Genomic DNA, 23,261 nt, shown 5'->3' with positions numbered 1-23,261 from the left:
TATATAGTGATATAGTAACTGTGTGTTTCTGATTTCTCCTTAGCCTCTATTGCCTTTGACACTGTCAAATACAATCTCACGGCATGATCTAGCTTTCAACTCCCTGAAGGCCTTTCCTCTCACAATGAGGTCTTCTTAATTTTTTTTTTAAATGAAGTTGCCCTAGTTTTTCTAACCTTCTTTTCAATAATTAAAAATCTGAAAGCTTATCCAGAATCATTTTCTGTGCCCCTAACTTCATCTTAATATTTGACTTGAACTGTAAATGCAGCCTTTCCATAGGGTTCCCTTACATAAGATGAAGAGCACCCAACACACTCCCCATAGCATGGTATGTTAAATACCCCAAGATGTTCTTTTCTTGCTTTCCTTCTTTCTCTCTCTCTCTCCTCTCTCTCTCTCTCTCTCTCTCTCTCTCTCCTGGTTGGATTTGCACCAAATGTCAGAGGAGTCTTTTTTTTCACTTAGTATTGCAGATACTGTTCCCTTTTGGTATAACTGCCCCCCCGCCCCCTTTTGATGCAGGCTCTTGCAGAGTCTTGCAGTGTTGCCCAGGCTAGAGTGCAGGTATCACAGGTATGATTATTGAACTCCTGGGCTCAAGCAATCCTCCTGGTTCAGCTTCCTAAATAGCTAGAACTACAGGTGCATGCCACCTTGCTCAGCCTATAAAATTTGTCTAACCCTAGTAGTAATGGGATATATTTCACTTGTCAAATCATATTCTCTAAATTTTATTCTATCTTCATTAAAACAAAAAAAGCCCCACAATGAATTTTTATTTATTTTTGTATTAATATTTTCTTCTTTATTTTTATTTATTTTTATTTTTGTATTAATAGTTTCTTCTTCTTTTTTATTTTGAAGTTTTTGGCCAGGCTGGGTTTGAACCCCCCACCTCTGGCATATGGGACCGGCGTCCTACCGTTTTGAGCCACAGGCACCCCCCCCCCTTTTTTTATTAAATCATAGCTGTGTACATTAATGCAATCATGGGGTACAATGTGCTAGTTTTACACATAATCTGAAATGCTTTCATCAAACTGGTCGACATATCCTTCATGGCAATTTCCTAGTTATTGTGTTAAGACATTTATATTCTACACCTAGTAAATTTCACATGTACCCTTGTAAGATGCACTTGTAGGTGTCATCCCACCAACTACTCTCCCTAATGCTTGAATTTTTAATTTCTATTCTGTTCTTGGCTTAGATTTCAATTACCTTTCTAGTCAGAGGTGGTAAGGATTTTTCTTTTTGATTTAAAAAATATTTCTAAATGTAAGTTTTCATTACATGTCAAATTGAAGCATAAATTAAATTTCAAGTTCAGCTCAAAACTATTGACAAATTATTGTCAAAATTAAGGAATAATTGGAATCTTTTTTAAAAGCATATTCAAGAGAGAAAATGGCATATTTAATTTGATGTGGGCATATTATTTTAGTGAAGGTTGAGCTTCTTTCATATATTTTTTAATCATTTAAAGTAGTAGATTATATCCTGTTTCTGAATTTATTTAGAACAACCAGAGATTATTGTGAAGTTAAATGTATAAAGAACTTAGCTATTACAAGGTGTAATCTAATAGATTTGATTTCCTTAAATCTTTCATATAGTTGATTCATACTACAGAAGAACATTTTGTGGATTATCACCAAGAATTAGAGACTATTCCAATAAATTCCTGGAAAATTACTATACCCCAAATATGGAAATGTTGGTCAGGCGTGGTGACTCATGCCTGTAGTCCTAGCACTCTGGGAGGCCAAGGCAGGTGGATTGCTTGAGCTCAGGAGTTGGAGACCAGCCTGAGCAAGAACCAGACCTCATCTATATTTAAAAATAGAAAAACTAACTGGCTACTCGTAGGATCTCTTGAGCCTAGGAATTTGAGGTTACTGTGAGCTGTGACACCATGGCACTCTAGCCAGGGACAACAGAGTGAGACTCTATTTCAAAAATCTCACCAAAATATAGCAGTGTTCATCCATTCCTAATGAATTCCACCGTTTTTCTTTTTTATGTAACCATTTTCTTCCCACAGGTTGGTAAACGCTTTCCAGGCCAGGATCATGACCAATGAATGAATCTCCATATCCTTAGCATCTACAGTAATGTCATGGTCAAACTATGTTGTTGAGTTCCAAATGACTCTGCATTTTGCTCATAGTAGGAAAGGAATTGTTGAAATATTACTACACAAGTCTGCTTATCCCCTCACTTTTCATTGAAACCATCAAAAACCTATGTCTTTCATTAAAGAGATTGTGTCACAAATGTCTTGTTGATAAGATCTCACCTCCTCATCACTGAATTACAGTTTTCAGGCCCGAAAGATTGAAACTGATGAATATAAAATGGGCATACAAATTATATCATTTGTGGCCAGGACCCAAAAAACAGCAGGAAGTACATTACTAATGAAGTTAAACAAATAATGCCTTTCCTTTCCATGTTGTCTTTAAATTTGTCAGAGGCATATTAATTCAGAATCTAGTTATTATATAACGTAGGCCGGTAATAGCCAGAGAGGTAAATAAATTAAGATAAGTAGCTAACAACCTGCCTATACCTATATTTTTCCCTAAAAGCTGTAACCTGCCCTTCTAACCTATACAGCCTTTTCCATAAAACAGTTTTAATTTGGGTCATGTGTTGAGCATCTGCTGTGTCCCAGGCCCTTGGCTAGGCCATGGAGAAAGGTAGTTCTGGGCCCTGACTTCCAAGTGTGAAAGCTGTAGCAAACTGGACAAATATGTGGAAGAATGTTGAGGTTTTTGTTCTTTTTGAATCAAATTATCAATTACCAAATGTCTCAATGCAATGGAAAATCATTATTCAATCCCCACAGATGAACTGGAGTAATTTGACCGGAAGCATTTAAACCTGCTGCTTTCTAACATACCCTAAACATGGCTTGTCCAGGACCCAGATGCTTAATAAGTTCTAGGTATACCATGGGAGCTTTCTCTCCTGACATCAGCAGAGAGCTACTGCCAGACACTTGTTACACATACATTGCCTTGGAAATGTACCTGTGCTAGTCACCATAGCAACACCCTTGCGAATGACCTCAGCAGCCACTCAGAATCATTCCTACAAAACAAATTATGTCTATAATTAACTCTCTGGATTTACTCTGCCATATAAATTTGTTTAGACCACACTGTTTCTTTTTAAAAGGTTAAATGAATGGAATAATCCAACGTGAACCCATCCCCCATATTCCACCATAGTTGTTCTTTGGAATATGAAGTGCTTCAATGGAAAGTAGAATTCAAATAAAAGGTGCTATTATTTTTTTCTCAAAATGCGAGGATGACCAGCAAATGAGGATGCTCTAGTTTTATCGTGCTATACCGCCATTTCTAAAAGAATAGAGTGGCTTTTTTCCCTTAGCAAACCTGAAATGCAAATAGTGCTGTGAATCCCCTTCCTCTTGAGTCCAGTGAGCCTGAAATAAGGAGAAGACTGACAGGGCAGAGTGGGGGGCTTGGGGGGTGTACAGGTAGAAGCTCTTCACACTGTCTCCTTCTTTGCAGTGAAAAATGAAATGCTTAGTTGTCTACATGTTTCTCTTGCTTCACAAATTAACTGCAATGCATCTTCAATCCTGGGCATCCAGACTTCCCTCTAGGAGAGAGTAGTCTTTTGTTTGGTTAGGGGGTTTGTTGTAGGGGTGGTTTTGTTTTCCTTTGCCTTGTTTTGGGGTTTGGGGGTTTGTTTTGGTTCTAGTTGATGTATTTGGCAACTAGTAGAGCTAGATGGAGTTCCTTTCAGCCTGTTTCTTTTGTTAAACTAGATTAATTTAACTGTTTTACTATCCCGAATGAGGGGAGCCTTTGTCTTCACCACCCAACTGAGGCAAAGCAAAGAGAATGTCAAGTAAGAGCTGTAGTAGAGTGTTCGCCATGACACATGTTGATACCCAGGCAGTGAACAGACAGAGCCTGGCAAGCACCAAGCGCTCAGCATTAGTTAGCTGTCACGATGGAATTTTTGTATTCTCTATGAACTATATTGCCATTGAAAAGGAGAAAAAGAAAGATGAGGAGGGAAAGGTATTCTTGCAATTATGAATGTTTTAGATATTCAGCTAATATCTTCCTGGATTTATGGACAGATACCGTTGACAGGTTTTTCTGTGGTGGACTCTAAGCCCTTGTAAGTGGTTTCTCAGTTGCTGGGTGTGTACCCTGATTCCATCTTACCTGAGCATGTTTTCCAGGAAGCTTAGTTCCTCCTTCTGAATTGGAGATATACTATCCAACTTCCTACTGAGCAATGTGACAGGTAATTTCCCACTTCCTGTGCTGGTTCTTTAAATTCCCCTGTGCAAACATCTGTGTTTTAAAATAGAATGGTAGCAAGCACTCTGGTTCATCCTCAGGAAACAGAAAGCCATAGTTTTCCTCTACCATAGGACACCATAGCGCCTGATATAAGAGAGTTAGCAACCTCCTGTTCTGACTTCTCTGTATGGCATTATGGGAACAGAAATGGTTTGTGGGGCAACATATTTCTGAGTAAACGTGCCAGTGTAAACTTAAAGTTCCTTGATTCCTCTGAAATACTCATAAGTTCTTATATACAGTAGTTGAATAAAGAGTGATCTGTGGATTTCAAAATACATGTTCAAGTCTTTTAGATCAAGGCCCTGATAAGTTAGAAAACTCCATCTGTACAGGGTAGCCAGTTGATGTTGTACATATGATGTAATGAGCTAACTTCGTCTGTAGAATGAAATACAGATCAGTTCCATGATCATGAGTACATTAACTCTATCAGAGGACTTCAAGGCCACGCCAAGATATTTACTAAAATTTCAGGTACAGGCCATGTTTGCATTTCCTTCCTGCCTTTCACACCAGTATTTCACCAGCCTCCCTCTCTTTGTCCTCAGGCCAGTTCTATACTAATTAAAGATACCAGACTGGTTCCTACTAAGCAGTAAAGAGCTAATTTCCAGCTAAAGAAATTGATGTATTCAAGATAAGGCCACTAGAATATAAAATAGTTGATTTGCAGTAGGAATTTCTAGGCTGCTACTCTTTTGTTTTAAAAAATTGATACCATCAAAGAGGCAGTAATTTTCTTGGTTAATGTCAGACTTAAGTCCTACCGTTTTATGATTCTGTAACTCTCACAGACTTAACATATTTCTTTTAAACACTCAGTTTCAAATTTAAGGGTATCATTTGAATAGACATACTAAGAAACAGTGTTTAAATGATGCTAAAGCTATTGTCTCAGCATAGGAAATCCAGCCAGCTAGCCAGCAAATATTCATTACCTCAAAACTCATTGTCTCTTGTTCGTGGGCATAAGAATTGAAGGTCTAATTTTTTCTAATTCTCTTGATGTTTCCACCTTTTCTTTAATCTTGTTCACAAGTTAGGTACTTTGTTATATATACCTTGTAGTTGTGTGTTTTGAAACCATGTCCCTGCCCCATCCTCTCCTAGACAAAGGGGAGCATGGTGCTGCATGACATCAAGAAGATGCCACTCAGAACAGTCATTTTCACCTGGTTGTCGTCAGTTCTATCAAATGATGTCATTCTCAACATTCCAAATTACTTTTTGTACTTTGAGAGAACAGAACGTGAATGGAATAAAAGGTTTTCAACATGGCAAAATTACACTGAAGGAGAACATATGAGTAGCTGCCAGGTTAGGACTGGCAGGGGTAACAGGCAGTTTCTTCATGGTGATAGAACAGTTCTGGGTCCTCATTGTGGTGTTACATGAATCCCTACATAAGATAACATTTTGTAAGACTAGATACCCTCCACACCATTACATAGTTGGTCCTCCATCTCTGTGGATTCCAAATTCATGAATTCAACCAACCACTGATTGAAAATATTCAGGAAAAATTTGCATCTATGCTGAACATGTGTAGACTTTTTTTTCTTAGTATTCCCTAAACACTGCAGGATAACAGCTATTTACATAGCATTCCCATTGTATAAGTATTATACGAAATTTGGAGATGATTTAGAGAGAATACATATAGATTATACATGAAAATATTGCTTCATTTTATATCAAGGACTTGGGCATCTACTCATTTTTGGTATCTGTGAGAGGTCCTGGAATCAGTCCTCCATAAGCCCTGAAGGAACTGCATACACACACACATTATGGGTGCATGTAAATTCAAATTAGATCTGTAGTTCATAGTTTTGTATCAATATCAGTCTCCTGATTTTGATAATATACTGTGATTAAGTAGGATATTGTCATTAGGGGAAGCTGAGTGAAGAATATTAGGGGAATTCTCTGTAATATTTTTGCAACGTCTAATGAGTCTAAAATTATTTCAAAACAAAATGATTTTTAAGGGATATAAAAGTATAATATAACCAAATGAATTTAGGGTTAGGGTTGTGAGGACTAAATGTTGAGACTCTCTGACTCTCCGACCTGTTATTGCTGCAGTAACTAGAAATCTTGTGATTTCACATTAATCATGAGTGACTTAGGCTTATACCTAATTATGAGGGACAGAATTGAAGGCATGGTATCCTGTTGTCTTCTCTTAAGGGAATAAGGAAATTCATTCCAGGAAAAAACAGATGTTGTTCTATCAACTAGCCAAAAAAAAAAAAAAGGTATTCTGACCTTATGTGTAATTTTATTATCTCAAAAGCTATTTGTTTTAATCTCCTGCTTTACCAACTGGAACCGCTAAATAAGTAAACAGTGGGAACTAATTTGAATTTCTTTTCCTTCTTCTCCCTGCCTTGGGTGTAGGGTTCTCCCTGATGAGAAATACGGACAACTTTCCTCTGCGTGGTGGACGGTTGACTTTAATCTTTCTTTTCCCCAAACTTCTGTAGCCCTTTCTGGTGTTTTTCTTTCTCTTCTTCCCCTGTCTTTTTGGATCCATTTTTGCCCTTGTCTTCCATAGACAGATTTGGTGTGCTTGTCACTGACGTTCTCATTGTGTCTTCCTTTCTCTAGCTATCTTAATGACTTGGACCGCGTAGCTGACCCTGCCTACCTGCCTACGCAACAAGATGTGCTTAGAGTTCGAGTCCCCACCACAGGGATCATCGAATATCCCTTTGACTTACAGAGTGTCATTTTCAGGTAGTAACCGAGTTCACAAAACCCACTTCTCAGCTTTTATTTCTTGAGTAGAGTTGATAAACTCTATAAATATTGAAATCATGTTTACACTTTAAGGCAATATAGCCTCTATACTAATTATTATTGTTGTTAGTTACACAAATGATATAAAGGAAGGAGCAGAAAGATGTACTGGAGTTTCTCCTTTCAACTTAGATGACCAAGAAACCATTAAAATTTCAGTTTGCTTGTGACTGAACAAAATCAGGTCCTAATTAGAATTATTTTTGGAATCTCTTTAAACGTGAGGATAATGGATATATTCTTACAATTATTTAAGATATGAATGATTTTATAACCCTGTCAATAATAGAAATTATATGTTGTTGGAAACTTTTCATATTGGTGTTTCTTCCAAGTCCACTGGTACCAATGCAGATTTTTCAGTAGTGATAAAAATATGTGATGTTTTATATTCATAAAATATGTGGTTTCAGAATTTTCAAAGTACCTGATTTTGAAATGGGTTAGTTAACGTAGTCTGTATGTGTCTTTGTATAGCAAAATAGAATGAAGTTATATTATATCCTCTTTCACTACAGCTGTTTCCTCAGGATAATACTTTGACAGAAGCATTCCTTTTTTTTTAAGATGAGAAATAATACCAGTGTACTTTTATTACTCTTATTATGCAGTCAGTTGTACTTTTAGTTAGAATACAAATATGTGGTATTTTGAAAAATGAAGCCTTGTGAATATTGATGTAGAGAGCTGAGTTTCTCAGGTGAGCCCGCCCCTGTGAAGGTGAAAGTGTCAGTATCAGCTCAGCTCCCTACTGTGTAATCCTACCCTGTGATTCTCCTTAGTCAGCCCTCTTTTTCTTTTGACAGAGCGCTGTATTTTATTCTAAACAATCTCTGCACCTCTAGTCAAATCTGGCTGCAATACATTGTCCTAAAGGACACAAACATAACATGAGGGGCATTTTGGAAAAATTTCTGCTACTCAGTTCTTTTTTTTTTTGAGACAGAGTCTCACTATGTCACCCTCAGTAGAGTGCTGTGGCATCACAGCAACTTCAAACTCTTTGGCTTAAGCGACTCTCTTGCCTCAGCCTCTCGAGTAGCTGGGACTACGCGGGTACCTACCACAACACCCAGCTATTTTTTGGTTACACTTGTCATTGTTGTCTAGCAGGCCCAGGCTGGGCTCGAACTTGCCAGCCTTGGAATATGTGGCTGGTGCCCTACTCACTGAGCCACAGGCACCTCCTGGCACTAGCTTTTGAAGAACATTTTTTGCACTACAATAAAAGTAATGACTTGGGAGTATAATTTCCTATCATCATTAAAAGCATCTTCTAAGGCCTACCATGATAGGGTTTGAGGATTTTATAAATATGGAGTATATTATTCATGTGCTGCCATCAAGAAAGAGCCAGTATTTTGGTGTTTCCAGAGACCTAAGAATTCCAGTTTTGATGTCCACAGTTCATAGGTCTCTCTTTCTCCTGTGCCTTTGAATACTTAGCAGCAATCACTAGAAGACCGTTGAGCTATTCGTTTAGGTTTAATACTGGCTGGCAGCAGGATGATACCAGAAACAAAATGTGGTTTTCAACAAATGCTTGAAGAATGCTACTTCTGAACTTTAGTACCCAAACCTCTCATTCTCTGAGAGGCTTTTCTCCTGTGAACATTGTGTACATTTCAGTCAAGATATGGATTCAAAACTTTGAAGAAACTTTGATTCAGTACAAAGCACTGCTAGATGTTTTTATACGTTATTACTCAAATCAATGTCAGTGTTGGTTTCTGAGCAGCAACTGAGCACAGAATTGGTAAAAACAAACCCTTGAAATGGTTTAAGCGAGCCCCCTTGTAGCACCTTGATGTTTTATACAGCACTTGTCTTCCATCTGGTTGGCAAGTTGATTTGTGCACAAGGCTAATGGTGCCATGTTATCTGGCGTGACTGAACCTGTCTCATACTGTTACCAATATTGGAAGGAAAAAATAATCCAGAATGCTTACTTACTCTCCTGGTAAAGGATCCATGTGGGTTGTGTTTGTAGTTAGTTAAAGCATCATGTTACTTACATTGAAATATATAGGACCTTATATCTTTGAAATGCATTTACAGTCACCTCTAGTCCTTAAGGTATACATGAGGATCTTTGTTCTGATTTTAATGGAAAAGAAACTCAAGTTCAGCATTTGCTAGGAGGGCTTAACACAAAACTCATTCTGACTCTTCAGTGCTTATTTAAATACCATTTTTCTCAGCAGAGATAAGGATATTTTTTACAAAGTTAAAATTTTCAGACACATTTGGTAACTTTCTAATAACCGCAATGATTTATTTACCCAGAATGTCTTGACGATGACTATTAGGTAACAGAAAATTAGCAGATATTCCTTAAGTATTAATCGAGTTGACTTAGATGACCATTGTCTTTCAAGAGAATATTTTTCCTAAGTTTGTAAGTAGTTCTGTGTTTATATTGATTTTTAAAAATCTTTCTCTATATGTTATTAATATGAGTATCGTTAACCTTGCAGAATGGTCGATGTAGGGGGCCAGAGGTCAGAGAGAAGAAAATGGATACACTGCTTTGAAAATGTCACCTCTATCATGTTTCTAGTAGCGCTTAGTGAATATGACCAAGTTCTCGTGGAGTCAGACAATGAGGTAAGTGTTCTTCGGACAGGCAGTGGATTATCATTTGATCACCTGTTATAAATAAATGATAGGAAGTAAGTTGTGGCGGATGGGGTGAACTGGCTTTGTTGCTTTCTTGACTGCTGATTTTAGGATTTTTAAATAACTAAAAATAACACTGTGGAAACACATGGCACTCTCCGAGTGCTGAGCTCCTCTGTCAGACTTTGGGCAGGTTTGTGTGTTGAGTTCCATTTAGATGCCGACTGTACTTTTAACACAATGCAGAGGTTCTAAAAATGAAAATAACATGGAAATCCCTAGGCTAATCATTAGATCATCGTATAACCTTTTCCCTACAGGACAGAATCAGGAATGTTGGGCTGAGTCACCTTGTTTTATTTTGTTTGCTTTTTGTTTTGTTTAAATCATTGTTTGTGTGATGGGTGGGTCCCAAAGCATACCCAGAACCTTTCTTGGCAAACATGAATGACTTTGCAGCTGGGCTCTAGATCAATTCATTGTGGAGCCAGGCAGTGTCCTGGGGATGGGGCCTTTCTGCTCTTAGAGAACTCTGCAGGCTGTTACATAATTTTGTTTCTGCTAAACAGAGGGCGATTGACAAAGTGAACCTAATATGCCTGTCTGGAGAACTGATTCAGAGTCATGATTTCTTCCCCAAGAGAGGAAAACTTAGCAGGTGTAAATGTGGATTTTGAGGATGGTAAAAGGCTTGATGATGAGTCAGAGTTGATTATGGAGGATAATTAAAGGGTGTAGAAAACTGCCTTTGTGCTGGAGTTCAGTGTGCATACGCGTGCGTGTGTGTTTAGGGGGAGTGGAGAAGATGCCATTGATATCCCGTTAGAGGCAGAGATTGCAGACTTAATACCAATAGTACTTATTAGACATAACATAGAAAATAGAAGGAAGTGAGATATCCCGACAGCTGACTAATACAAGATCTGGCATATTAATAATGCTTTTAATACTGTCCAGTTTTTTATGTACACAAGAATTCCTGGCTTCCTGATCCTTTTAAACATTTTATTTTTCTGTAAATATTCATATCTCCATTAAAATGCATATCTAGTCCTCTATAGCATATCATTTGTGTACAGGCCCCTGGGTTACAATCAAGATAGGTTCTATAGGTTTCTTCTTATGTTGAATTTGTATATAAGTTAGAACAGGTACATTTACCTATTACTGGTAATAGCCCCTGTTCATAAGTGTGAGTCATGAGTAAGTCCGATGTGTGTAACACAGGGACTGCTGTATAGGGTTGATAAAGTTTCCATGAACTAGTCTCTCATAAAGAACTGAGAGTTACCTGTTCATGCATTTCAGCCTCTTTCCTGGTTGCAGGTATATGGGCTTTCGAGTCAACCAAAGAATTCCATTCAAGAGTGAGTCTTGTTTATCAGCCAGTTGCCCCCCTACCTGTAAAAATAGACTGCCTAAAACAATGCGAAAATGTATGACAGTCAGTTATCAAAATGTAAGTTAGGCAATTGCTGTCAGAATTTTAACCATCTGAATGTCTGTATCTGTGCTCATTTGATTGTTCCATAATGTAGTATTTTAAGCATACTGCATATTTGGGAAGCAGATCTATTATAATATTTCTGATTTCTTTAAATGTTGGGTCAAGACAAAAAAAAATACTTTGACAACTTGCATACTGTGTACTGGGTACCAGGGACCTAAAGAAATGCAAAAATGAAAGAAAAAAATAATCCTTGCTCTGAAGACCTAAAAGAGATAGGTTTTTGGTCAGAATAAAGCATATGGAGGAAGGAAAGCCTTTGTTATGCAGATCATCATTTCTCTTCAATCTGCTATCTGGTAAAATAAAATTTACATTTATTAACAACACAGAATATGAAAGAAGCATGTATGATTTTATTTCCTATGTTTATCTTAGAGCTAGAAGACAGGTATTTATCAGTACACATTTTGTATGCGATGAATGCATTATATAAAGAAATATATGTGGCTCGGCGCCTATAGCTCAACCGGCTGAGGCGCCAGCCACGTACACCTAAGGTGGCGGGTTCGAATCCCCAGCCCGGACCCGCCAAACAACAATGACGGCTGCAACCAAAAAATAGCCGGGCGTTGTGGCGGGCGCCTGTGGTCCCAGCTACTTGGGAGGCTGAGGCAGGAGACTCGCTTGAGCCCAGGAGTTGGAGGTTGCTGTGAGCTGTAATGCCACGGCACTCTACCCAGGGGGACAGCTTGAGGCTCTGTCTCAAAAAAAAAAAAAAAAAAAAGAAATATATGTAATGGTCTATTGCTAATCAATTTACCACTTTAAAATTATTGAAACAGAAGAGAAAGTAGATTCCTTTGGCAGTTCATCAGCTAATTCTACAACTGCACATAAATCTGCTTCTTCACTTACATGGATGTTACAGATCATTTAGTCCTTCCTTACTTTACGTGGCTAATAGAGGCCAGATATTTATATAAAAGTGTATTACGTTAACTAGAAGAAAATGGCCTGCTGTTGATTATCAGATGTCATAATTAAAATTTCCACAGTAACTTTCCATTCAAGGTATATAGGTACTAATAACATCTAAAGATTTTTGTCCCAGTTTCCTTAATTGCTGTGGCAATACAGTATGCTACTTTTGAATAATTACAGACTAAAATAATAAAGTTGTCATTTTCATTCAGACTCCATCGTAACTTGCAAATATTTTGAAAGCCTGGGTTATAATTCTGTAAGATAAAAATCAAGCTGTCCAGTGGTATTCTTTTCTCAGACCTCAAGGCAACCCTGATGGTAGTATTGGAGGTGGTCTTAAAACATAGTAAGAAAAATGCTACTCATCAATTACTGCACCCATGTTATTAGGAAACACTGTTGAAAGTATTTTTTAATGTTGAGATGTAGCCATATTATTATTATTATTTTTTAGTTGTGCTAATATATGAGAATGTCACTGCCTTTCCAACTTCTTAAGTCATTGAGGAAATCCAGATGTACAGAATTCTAATTTCCCTAATTTTTCTGGTTTTGGAGAGACAAAACTGGAATAAACTCCTGAAACATTGTTTTGAAATCTAGTATTCATAACTTTAATCCACAGCAGACTTTGTTGTGCCTCCCTCCCTTGGTATATCTTTGTGAGAAAAACCTAGGAATGGATTCAGACAGCCTTTCTTTCTATCTTGGGGCAGTGTAGAAAATGCATCGTGATCACAAGCAAAAGCAGCTAAGGGAAATGTTTGAGATTATTCCTTTCGCTTTTGCTTCTAATAATTCTAAAACTTTATGTATTGATTCTCATACTTTTACATATAGGTCTGCAGCTTTTCTATCATTTAGAGAATGAATTTCTTTTTTCCGTCAAAAAAGATAATATATTATTGGTGGTACCCGTATCCCAGTAGGTAGGGCTCCAGCCACATACTCCCAGGATGGTGGATTCGAACCCGGCCTGCGCCAGCTAAACAACGACAACTGCAACCAAAAAAAAAACCAACAAAACAAAATAGCCAGGCGTTGTGGCAGGCACCTGTAGTCCCAGCTACTTTGGAGATTGAGGCAAGAGAATTGCTGAAGCCCAAGAGTTTGAGGTTGCTGTGAGCTGATGCTAGGGCACTCTACCAAGGGCAACATAGTGAGACTCTGTTTCAAAGAAAAAAAAAAAAAGGTAATATATTAGTAAATAGTAGCTAGAATACCCAGGGCTACAGAACTGTGTTGATTTGTATGGTAACATACAACATGAAGCCGGGTGTCCTGCTGTTGTCCTTCCCTGTGTACATTATTTCAGTACCCCCTGAAAACTCAGAGCATCCAGTAGGATATCCACCTAACACATTTCCGTTTGTCAGTGTTATTCAGACACTCCCTTTTGGTCTTTAGTTGTTTTTTCCTCCATGACTATCTGAGCACACGTTGCCTCAGTGACTGTCTTCTAGCCTGAGCTCTTTGTGGAATCTCTTAAGACCAAGACCTTTTTCTCCTCTGCTGCTTTTTTGAATATGAGCTTCTAACTTAGGAATACATGTATTTTAAAAGGTCATGAGGAATTATCTTACAGTTTTATTAAAATATCAAGACATTTCTTTCTACCTTAGGCCCTGCTTTGACCAACATTGGCTCCCATAAACATCTACCCCTCAAACCTGGTTTTTAGAAGTTACTCAATTGATAATAAAGTAGAGAGCAACATTTATAATACTTTAGCACCTTATACCTGTCCAAAACTTTTTAAAACCATTACTCATTTGAATCTACCAACTGACTTCCTTGTGAGTCAGCGTTATGAATGAGCACACAAGAATGGGGAAATTAGGGCTCATGGCCAACATTACCCGAGGCCAGACCCTCTGCCCTTCCAGAACTGCTTTCTGTCCCCTCCCCGCCTCCCAGGGTCTTCTAAAAGGTAAGAGAAAAACTCAGGAAAAGCAAGAGAAGCTAGAATGCAGCCAAAAGCATGGAAGAAAGAGTGGAAATCCTTCCCTTTCCAGAAGGAAGTGAAATAACTCTAAGCCCTTAAAATATGGGTAGGTAACAGTAGACCAGCCAGAGATCTCACACTGGTAATTTTGAGTTCCTGTATTGCTCATTTGATTTCGAACTATGTTAAAACAAATAGTCTAAAATATGCATTTCCTTTGGATACGTCTTCACTAGATTTTAAAATAAAGCCATTTTGAAGTTATTCAACCGCAACCAAAGTCTGGACATTTTCTTTAAAAGTGCGAAAACATGTACTTGGTTTTGCTCTAAAAGTTCCGAGTGAGCTTTTGGGAATTTTCTTCAGATGACATTCAGCTTTGTGGAGAAAACTGACTAAAAACTGGGGTGAAAAGATTGAACCTCCAAAGGAAAGATCTGAAGGAAACTTATAAATAGTTAAAAGTAAGAGCTGAAGTTAAAATAGCTGACCACACTGATCACTAATTGAATTGACTCAATCCTCCTTTATCGATTTAAATCAAATTATGCCTTTGGTACACTTGGCTCCGTTTCATGACCTGATTAACAAAGATACTCCTGAAAGATGCCCAACTTTTTTACGTTTAACCTCTTTCCCATTTCCTCATTACTTTGTTCATTTTCAGCGCCTGTCCCTTTTTGAAACTCCTCCCACTCTTTCATTCCCTGGTTCTTCTCTTTCCTCATTACTATCCTTCTTTTGCATCTCTTTGTCTTGTTTGGTTTTCCTGTGCTAGGAGGAAGTTTTCTGGTCACGTTTGAGTTTGAACCAGACATCTCCTAAGAGTATAGTGTTGGGGAGGGTATAGTGAATCAAGCAGATGTGAACATGTTTTATGTGGATGTAAACTGGAAATCTTTTAAAGAATTTACTTTGAACACCATACGGTGGAGTCTCTGCAATATTTTTTTTTTTTGAAGATGAATTATGTCATGTGAAAAAGGCAGATTGGGGGATAGTGTATTGACCGTAATCCAGTATTTATAATCACAGTTATTTATGCATATAAAATTATTATAGGTAAGGATATTTACCATCCCTCCCAAGAAAAGGATTTGGAAAATTTTCTACCAAGGTAAAGGTGTAAATAGTGATTGTCATTTTCAGTAGGTGACAGCAGTATAAATAAGAACTGAAATAATATTTTTTGAAAGGTAAAGTAAGACTTTAAATTGAGAATTTTAGATCTGCCGTTTAGCAACTCTGTCCATTTTCCTTCGGGTTCTCCATCTTCTGACTGATTTATAGGAGCCCATATGTCCGCTGGATGAGCCTTTTGTCAGATTGTCCATCTCTCCTTCCACTTTGCAGCTTGCCATTTATTCTGTTCATGGTATCTTTTGATAAATAGAAGTAGTAAGTACTAATACAATCTATCAACATTTCTTTTTGTGATTATATGTTATTGTGTGCGTGACTGCATATAGGTACATACAGTAGGATAAAATAAGTCTGGATGAGAAATCTAAATGAGAGGACAGTAAGGATTAAGAGAGAGATTAAAAATTGAAATACCAATCGCACAATTGTGTACGTTTTCTGGAGGTTACCCACAAATATAGTCAAGTATCTCTTAGCAACCAGTGGAAGTTTTGAGATTCACTGTGTCCCTAACATAGAGACAAATAGTTACTCAAATTAGCTTCTCCAGGTACTGAGCCCCAGGAAGAGATGTCATGGGAAGAAGTAAATCAGATCCGTGATAATATCCGCTAGGGGAGCGAATGTTAGAATTCATAAGGCTCTTTCTTTAGCTCCCCTCTGTGTCAGTGGGTGCCTTCACATGGGAGTTTATGATGGGCCAACACTGTGAGGTCTAAAGATAAGAATAAAACTTAGAAGCTAAGAAAGTGGGCTTTGCGTACTTCGGTTTTTATAAACTATTTCAATGAGATAAGAGAGTTTGAAGTTACAGAGAACTTAAAATTTTGACAAATCTGCTTCAAAATCTTTGATTTTCCCAGAAAGAAAATAGCACAGATACAATTAAAGGTCTTGTGTGAATCCTCCCTGATTTGTTTCTCTTCCTCCCCAGAAGAAGCTCCTGACCTCGCATTGGCATTTCTCATCCCTAAGCATATTTTTTCACTTTTTTGCTGCCTGTGTGTATGTCAGGTACACGACAGTGAACACTATGTAACATTGGATTCTAAATACTGTGCATGATCGTCAGTTTTATTAAATGGTTTCATTGTGCAGCTTGTTTTCTCCCGCTCAGCATTGTTTTTGAGATTTTTTTTTATGTTGCTACTCATGTCTGTAGTTCATTTATTTACACTACCATATCGTCCTGTTAGGTGAATATGACTTCCTGCGTTTCACATGCTTCTCGGCCAGTTAGGTTGTTGTAACAGTTAGATTGTTGTAACGCAGGTTATCTTTGCCTACTCTTACCTCATCTCCCCTCACATCAACGCCTGATGGAGTGGTCATTTTTATTTTTAAATATGCACGATCTAAAATATATCTGGAATTATGTTTAATTCTCCAGTGTCCAGAAACTGCCCGTTTTATTTAAGTACACATGTATATATATGCGTGTGTCTGTGTGTGTGTATAAAATCAGTACGTGGTTCGTCTTTTCCCTTGGTTTATTTTAAGGAAGAGTCTTAATTTCATATGATTGACTTATTTCCTTTCTTACTTATATTTTTCTATTCGAGAATTCTTTCCCCCAAGAATATGAAGATATATCCCTTATTTTCCATTAAAAATGGTTTTGCTTTGCTTTTCATAGGTTTCCTACAGATCTATAATTGATTTTTTGTGTATGGCAAGAAATAAGGATTTCATATTTTCACACCATAATTATATTCAGTTGGCTCAACACCATGTAATGAATGAACAGTACATTCATCCATCTTTTCTCCACTGATTTCTTTTTACCTATTGTAAAATGTATATGTACACATAAGAGTACACAAATCAAAAATGTATAGCTCAGTGATTTATCACAAAACAAACATCTGGGTATTCTACCACCCTGCCTACAAATAGAACTCTGCCGAGACCAATGATGCCTACCAGTGCCCCTCCCCAACCAGGCAGCCAGTTTTAATATTTACACATGCATTCCTGCTGTAGTTTAAACTTGTATTTAATTTTTGTCTGAAGAGAATCAAGTAGTGCATTTTTTTTTTTACCTTGGTGTAGACAGTGTGTTATTTTAAACTTTCATACACAGGATGGGGAGAGTGTGTTTTCTTTTGTGTCTGGTTTCTTTCATTCAACATGGTGTTTGTAATGTATACGCAATCTGTATATATAATTCATTCATTTATACTGTCATGGAGTATTCTATTGCATGAAAATACCACAACTTATTTATCAATTCTGCTTACAGACTTTTGATGTGTTTCCAGTTTGGGGCTATTACATATAATGCTGCTATGAATATTCATGAGCAGATATCTTGGTGTGTGTGGATACATGTTTCTGCTGGATATATACCTACGTGTCATATTGCAAGTACTTAGAGAATGCATCTCTTCAGACTTAATAGATGAGGACAAAATATTTCCCAAATGAACGTATCAGTTTACACCCTTACCAGCAGTGTCTGTAAGTTCCTTTGAAACCTTGGTATCGTCAGTCTTCTTAGTTTTAGCCCTCTGATGACTAAGTAGCTGAGCTGTAGTCTCTGCATGCGTCTGCTTACTTGGGCCTGGCCTCACTAGTGCTAGACCCAGTGCAAAGCAAACAAGCTTCACTCGAGCCCCATCCCCTCAGCTGCTGGCTGCTACCTCCAGGATCAGCAGATATCTCCATCCATAGCCCGCATACTGGGCTCCCTTCTCTAGATCTGCTCTTCCTCAGATCCTGGCTGGTAAAACTCAGTACCTTGGAACGCCCTGAAGCCTTCACACAGCTGTATGCTTTGGTTTGTTAGCTCTTCTGATTGTCCTCCGGCCCACTGAGGCCAGTGATACATGTGACAGCGATCAGGTTTTATTTATTATACCATGGGTCTTTCTCTGGGCTTTTTATTTGGTTGATCTATATACTACTCCTGTGCCAATATAAAAGTTATCAAATTGCTAATTTTATAACAGTCTTAATACCTAGTGGATCAAATCTACCTGCCTTATTGTCCTTTGGAATTTTCCGGGTTAGTTTTAGTCCTTTGCTCTTTCATTTGAACTTTAAGATCAGCTTATCAAATTCCAACACCCTCCCCCCACTTGACTGAAATTTAAATAAATATGCAGAAAAATTTAGTTTATCATTAATTTTACAGTGTTGAGTTTTATCATTTGTAAGTGTGATGTGGTGTCTGTCATTCACCATTTGTCGCAGAAAATTGCTTATATGTGCTCAGTGTTTGTAAATATTCCACCTGTGCTTGAAGTTGCAATTTCACATTTTGGGGTATAAAATTCTGTATTATGTCTGTTAGAACAAACTAATTGAATTATTCAAATATTTATTGTCTGCTTGATCAGTTACTGACAATAATTATCAGTTACTGACAGTTACTTTGTATTGTTTTTTGTTTGGTTTTTTTTTGGGGGGGGGTTGTAGTTTTTGGCTGGGGCTGGGTTTGAACCCGCCACCTCCAGCATATGGGGCCGGCACCCTACTCCTTTGAGCCACAGGAGCTGCCGTACTTTGTATTGTTTTCAATAATGTTTTTGTCAGGATCTACACATCTAGAAAAGTATACAAGTGGCAACTGTTCCATTTGTTGAATTATCACAGAGTGAACCATAAGAAATGGATATTGTCAGGAGCTCCCCCTGTGGTGGTTCAGGAGGAATGTTCAGCTGTAGTCAGTACTGCCTGTGGTCGTTTCCTAGGGCCTCTGTAGGAAACTTGGGGGGTTAGAAACACAGGAATTTCCCACAATTCTAGAGGTTAGAAGTCTGCAATCAAGGAGTCAGCAGGGCTAAAAACCCTCTGAAGGCTAATGGAGAGGATGCCTTCTTTTTCTCATCCGGCTTCTGTGACTTTTGGCATTCCTCGTGTCTACATAACTCCAGCGTCTGACTCTCTCTTTTCATGGCCTTCTCTGAATCTGTTTCTCCTCTTCTGTCTCTCACAAGTATTCTTGTCATGAAAGTATGGGTGAGATTTGGGGCCCGCTCAGGTATCCATGATCATCTTGTCTTAACATCCTTGCAGCCAAGACCCTTTTGATAAATAAGGTCAGTATTGGTAACTTCTGGGGTTAGGGTGTGGACAAAGCTTTTTGAGGGTCACAGTTCGACCCACTGTACCTCCCAACAGTTTGAACTCTGGATCCAGAGTTTACATTCCCACCAACAGTGTATGCATGTTCCAGTTGGTCCAGCCCTTTAACAACATAGATAACAGCCAGCTTTTAAATTGCAGCTGTTCATTTGAGTATTTAAAAGCATCTCATTATGGTATGCATTGCCTTTCCCTGGTTATAATCAGGTTGAATATTTTGTCATTAGAAATCCTCTTTTTGAAGTGCCGGTTTAATAACTCTAGGATCCGTTTTCTATTGAGCTGCCCCCTTTTTCGTAGTAATATAGAGAGTTCTTTATAAATTATTGGTACACGTCCCCGTAAGTTGTCTGTGTTGCAGATAACTTCTGCTCCATGACATGTATTTTTTCTACATTAAATTTGTCAGTCTTTTTTAAAAGTTTGCCTTTTAGCATGTCCTCAAGGGATCTTTTCTCCCCAATTGTAATGTATAGCATTTATATTTTATAAAAGGACATTTTAACATACTTCCTATGATATTTTTTGCTTTTGAATTACATTACTTCCATAGTTTCACTTTTCAAAAAAATGTTATTCAAGGCCCTGAATAGACATGTGTCGAAAGAACCATATGTGGCCAACAAATACATGAGAAAATGTTCAACATCACTAATCATCAAAGAAATGAAAATGAGGACCACAATGAGGTGTGATCTCACTCATTAAGACGGCTGTTATCAAAAAGACAAAAAATAAATGTGGCAACAATGCTGAGAAAAGCTAACTCTTACATACTGTTGGTGAGAGTGTAAGCTAGTGTCGCCACTGTTGAGAACAATATGAAGATTTCCTGAAAAACTACAAATAGAACTACCATATGATCCCCCAATCTCACCACTGGACGTTTATCCAAAGGAAAGGCAGTCAGTTTATTGAAGAAACATCTGCACCTCTGTGTTTATTGCAACACTGTTCACAATTGCCAAGATACGGATTCAGCCTAGGTATCCAACAACAGATGAATGGATAAAGAAAATGTAGAATGTGGTATGGGTACACAGTGGAATATATTATTCAACAAGGACTGTAAAGGACGAAATCCTGTCATTCACAGCAACATGTGTAGAACTGGAGGATGTTGTATTAAGTAGAATAAGCCAGGAACAGAAAGTTAAATACCACCTATTCTCATTCATATATGGAAGCTTAAAAAATTAGTTGATCTCATAGAACTCAAAAGTAGAACAGGATACCAGAGGTTGAGAAGGGTAGGAGGAATGGGGGTATAGGAGAGATTCGTTAAAGGATACAAAATTCCAGCTAGATAGGAGAAATCAGTTCTAGTGTTCTGTAGCACTGTGGGATGACTACAGTTCACCAAAACTTAGCTTTCTTCTACTTCCTGGAAAAGTATTAGAAATGTTCGCAACCCAGAAAAATGATAAATGGATGATAGATATGCTGATTACTGATCTAATCACTGTGCACTGCATGTATCACAATATCTCTGTATACCCCATAAATATGCAATTGTTATGTGTTGATGTAAATTTTTTTTTAATTTAAAAAGGTGAAAAGGAGGACATCTGCCAGGCTTTCTCTGTATTAGAACTCTTTGCTTCTGAGGACCATAAAATAATGCTTTATAGTTTGTTCTGCTGTTCTTCTGTACCTTTAATTAAGACATTACTTTTATTCACGTATGTATACTCATATTATTCACATATGTATACTCATCCGTTTGCACATGTGTGTGTTTATTGCCAATCAGGATTCTAATATTTTTTTCCTAATGAAAATACAGTGTCCTGAGACATGTACTAAATTATTGAGGATTGCCTCTTGATTTTTAGTATTATTGTTATTATAAAAATGAGTATATTTCCTAGGCCTATTTATACGCTATCCATTCTTTTGTGTTGACTGTTTACTTATGTCTGTGTCAATACAGTGTTATTTTGATTTTTACATTTCAGGAATTCATTTTAGTAATTTTAGTAACTGATAGGGTATATACATTTATACTATGATTTATTTTCCAGTATTTCTTGCTTGGTTATTTTAATGTTTTTGTCTTTAATCTTTGCATCAGCTTATCAAAGCCCCATGAAAATCCCTGTTTTGACATTGTGATATAGTTTGGGGTGTGATTACTTTTAATCACTTATTGATATGATTAAACCTTATATCATCAAGAATTTCTCAAAAGTTTGTGCCTACCTATCACATTTTTCCTTTAATTATACAATTCTTACATTTACTTTGTTGATTTTTTGATGAAATGTGAATTTTATAGCATGACCAGACTATCGCTTTGATTTGATTCTGTGTATGCATTAGATATTACTGGCCACATCTTCCGGGACCCACAAAGCCTCTGGATTCCTCCATATCTCTGACACTGTTTTGTAGTTTCTTCACCAGTATTCACTTAATTTACCCAACATCCTTCTCTGACTTCTACTGAGAATAGGATTCTAGCTATCCACCAAAGTAACATCTTAAGTTTAACATGTCTGATGCAGAAATTATGGTCTTCTCGAGATATACCACTTCAAATCTGTCCTGCCTGCTCTGTGCCTTAACATCTCAGTGAAAGACGCCAGGAAACTTCCTCTCAGCCCTTCCTCACTAGGGAACTTGCACAGTTGTCCTCTCTGCTAAACTTACTTGGCAACTTCTGTAGTTCATCAAATCACCACTGCCCTCAAAAAGGCCCCACCTTTAACCCTGGGGATCAAATTTCAAAATGAGATTTAGAGAGGCCAAACAGCCAAGCTCTATCAAGATCCTTGGCTCCCAGTCACCTGCACTGAAGTAGGAGTTTCTTGATCTTGAATTCAAAAATCTCCATCATCTGATCCTTGCTTATTTCTCCAGGATTAGTTGTTGGTCCGTCCATGCCTCCATTCCAAATAGTTAGATATTCAAGGTCTGAAGGTCTGACAATTGAGTTTAAGAACTCACCCTTGAAAAAGCGCTACATTATTGTTGAGTATGACTATAGTCACCTTCAAAGTATTCCCCTTGGGAAGCTGTGCACTAATGCCAGCACCTTCTCCACCCCTTCAAAGCAATTTTGAAACTCTTTTTCTGGAATGACATTCAGAGCTGTTGTACAAAATCTGACAATTTAGTTTATGAACTTGCCATCATGCATTTAAGTTGGCAGCACTGTACAAACAATATAGTAAGGTTTTATAACTTGTATATCAGTGATTCACAGCTGTGCTAGTGTTGACGTCTGGTGGTGTCCTGCTGAGTGGCATTCGTTACTGTTGCTGCATGTTTTCATGTGCTGTACTCCAAGGGGGGTGCTTTGAAGGTGATCGTGGTGATATTCAGCAGTGAGGTAGGTAGAAAAAAAAGCGAAAAGGGAAAAAATCACCAGTGTGGGCCTGGTGTTTTCTGTTTGGAAGGTTGTTAGTTTAATTCAATTCAGAGCGTCTAATTCATCTTACGAAGGTTTGGCACATTGTATCTTTCGAGGAATTGTTCCATTTCATCTAGGTTTTCAAATTGCGGGCATCATACTTAGATCTCCTCTCTCGTTTCTGAGAGAGTAGTATACTAGTATAATTTATCTCTCTTTTTTTCTTAGCCAGGATAAAGTCTCATTGATTTTACTGATCTTTTTAGAGAGCCAGTTTTTGTTTCATTTATTTTTCTCTGTTGATTTCCTGCTTTCAGTCTCATTGACCTGTGCTCTTAAGTTTTATTGTTCCTTTTCTTCTGCTTACTTTGCTTTTCTTTTTCTAGTTTCCCAAGATAGAAATTTAGATGATTGTTTTAAGATTTTTTTTCTCTAATAAATAATGCTATAAATGTCTCTCTAAGCATTGCAATAGTTTGTACCCTGAAAATTTTAAAGTTCTATTTTCATTGT

The 23,261-nt window shown here is 37.6% G+C and overlaps 1 protein-coding gene across 1 annotated transcript in view; it reads left to right on the top strand.

Annotated features, from left to right (window-relative positions):
• Positions 1-23,261, top strand: part of GNAQ (G protein subunit alpha q) — a 301,731-nt gene that overhangs the window by 220,205 nt on the left and 58,265 nt on the right. The window contains exons 4-5 of the mRNA XM_003782966.3: positions 6,972-7,100; positions 9,641-9,770. Coding sequence (XP_003783014.1) covers positions 6,972-7,100; positions 9,641-9,770 — 259 coding nt within the window. The remainder of the gene's footprint in view (positions 1-6,971; positions 7,101-9,640; positions 9,771-23,261) is intronic.

Source organism: Otolemur garnettii, unplaced genomic scaffold (genome assembly GCF_000181295.1).
Source record: "Otolemur garnettii isolate 467f Iridium unplaced genomic scaffold, OtoGar3 scaffold00006, whole genome shotgun sequence".
NCBI lineage: Eukaryota > Metazoa > Chordata > Mammalia > Primates > Galagidae > Otolemur > Otolemur garnettii.
The sequence above is the reverse complement of the archived record's forward strand: the minus strand, read 5'-3'. Positions and strand labels throughout refer to the sequence as shown.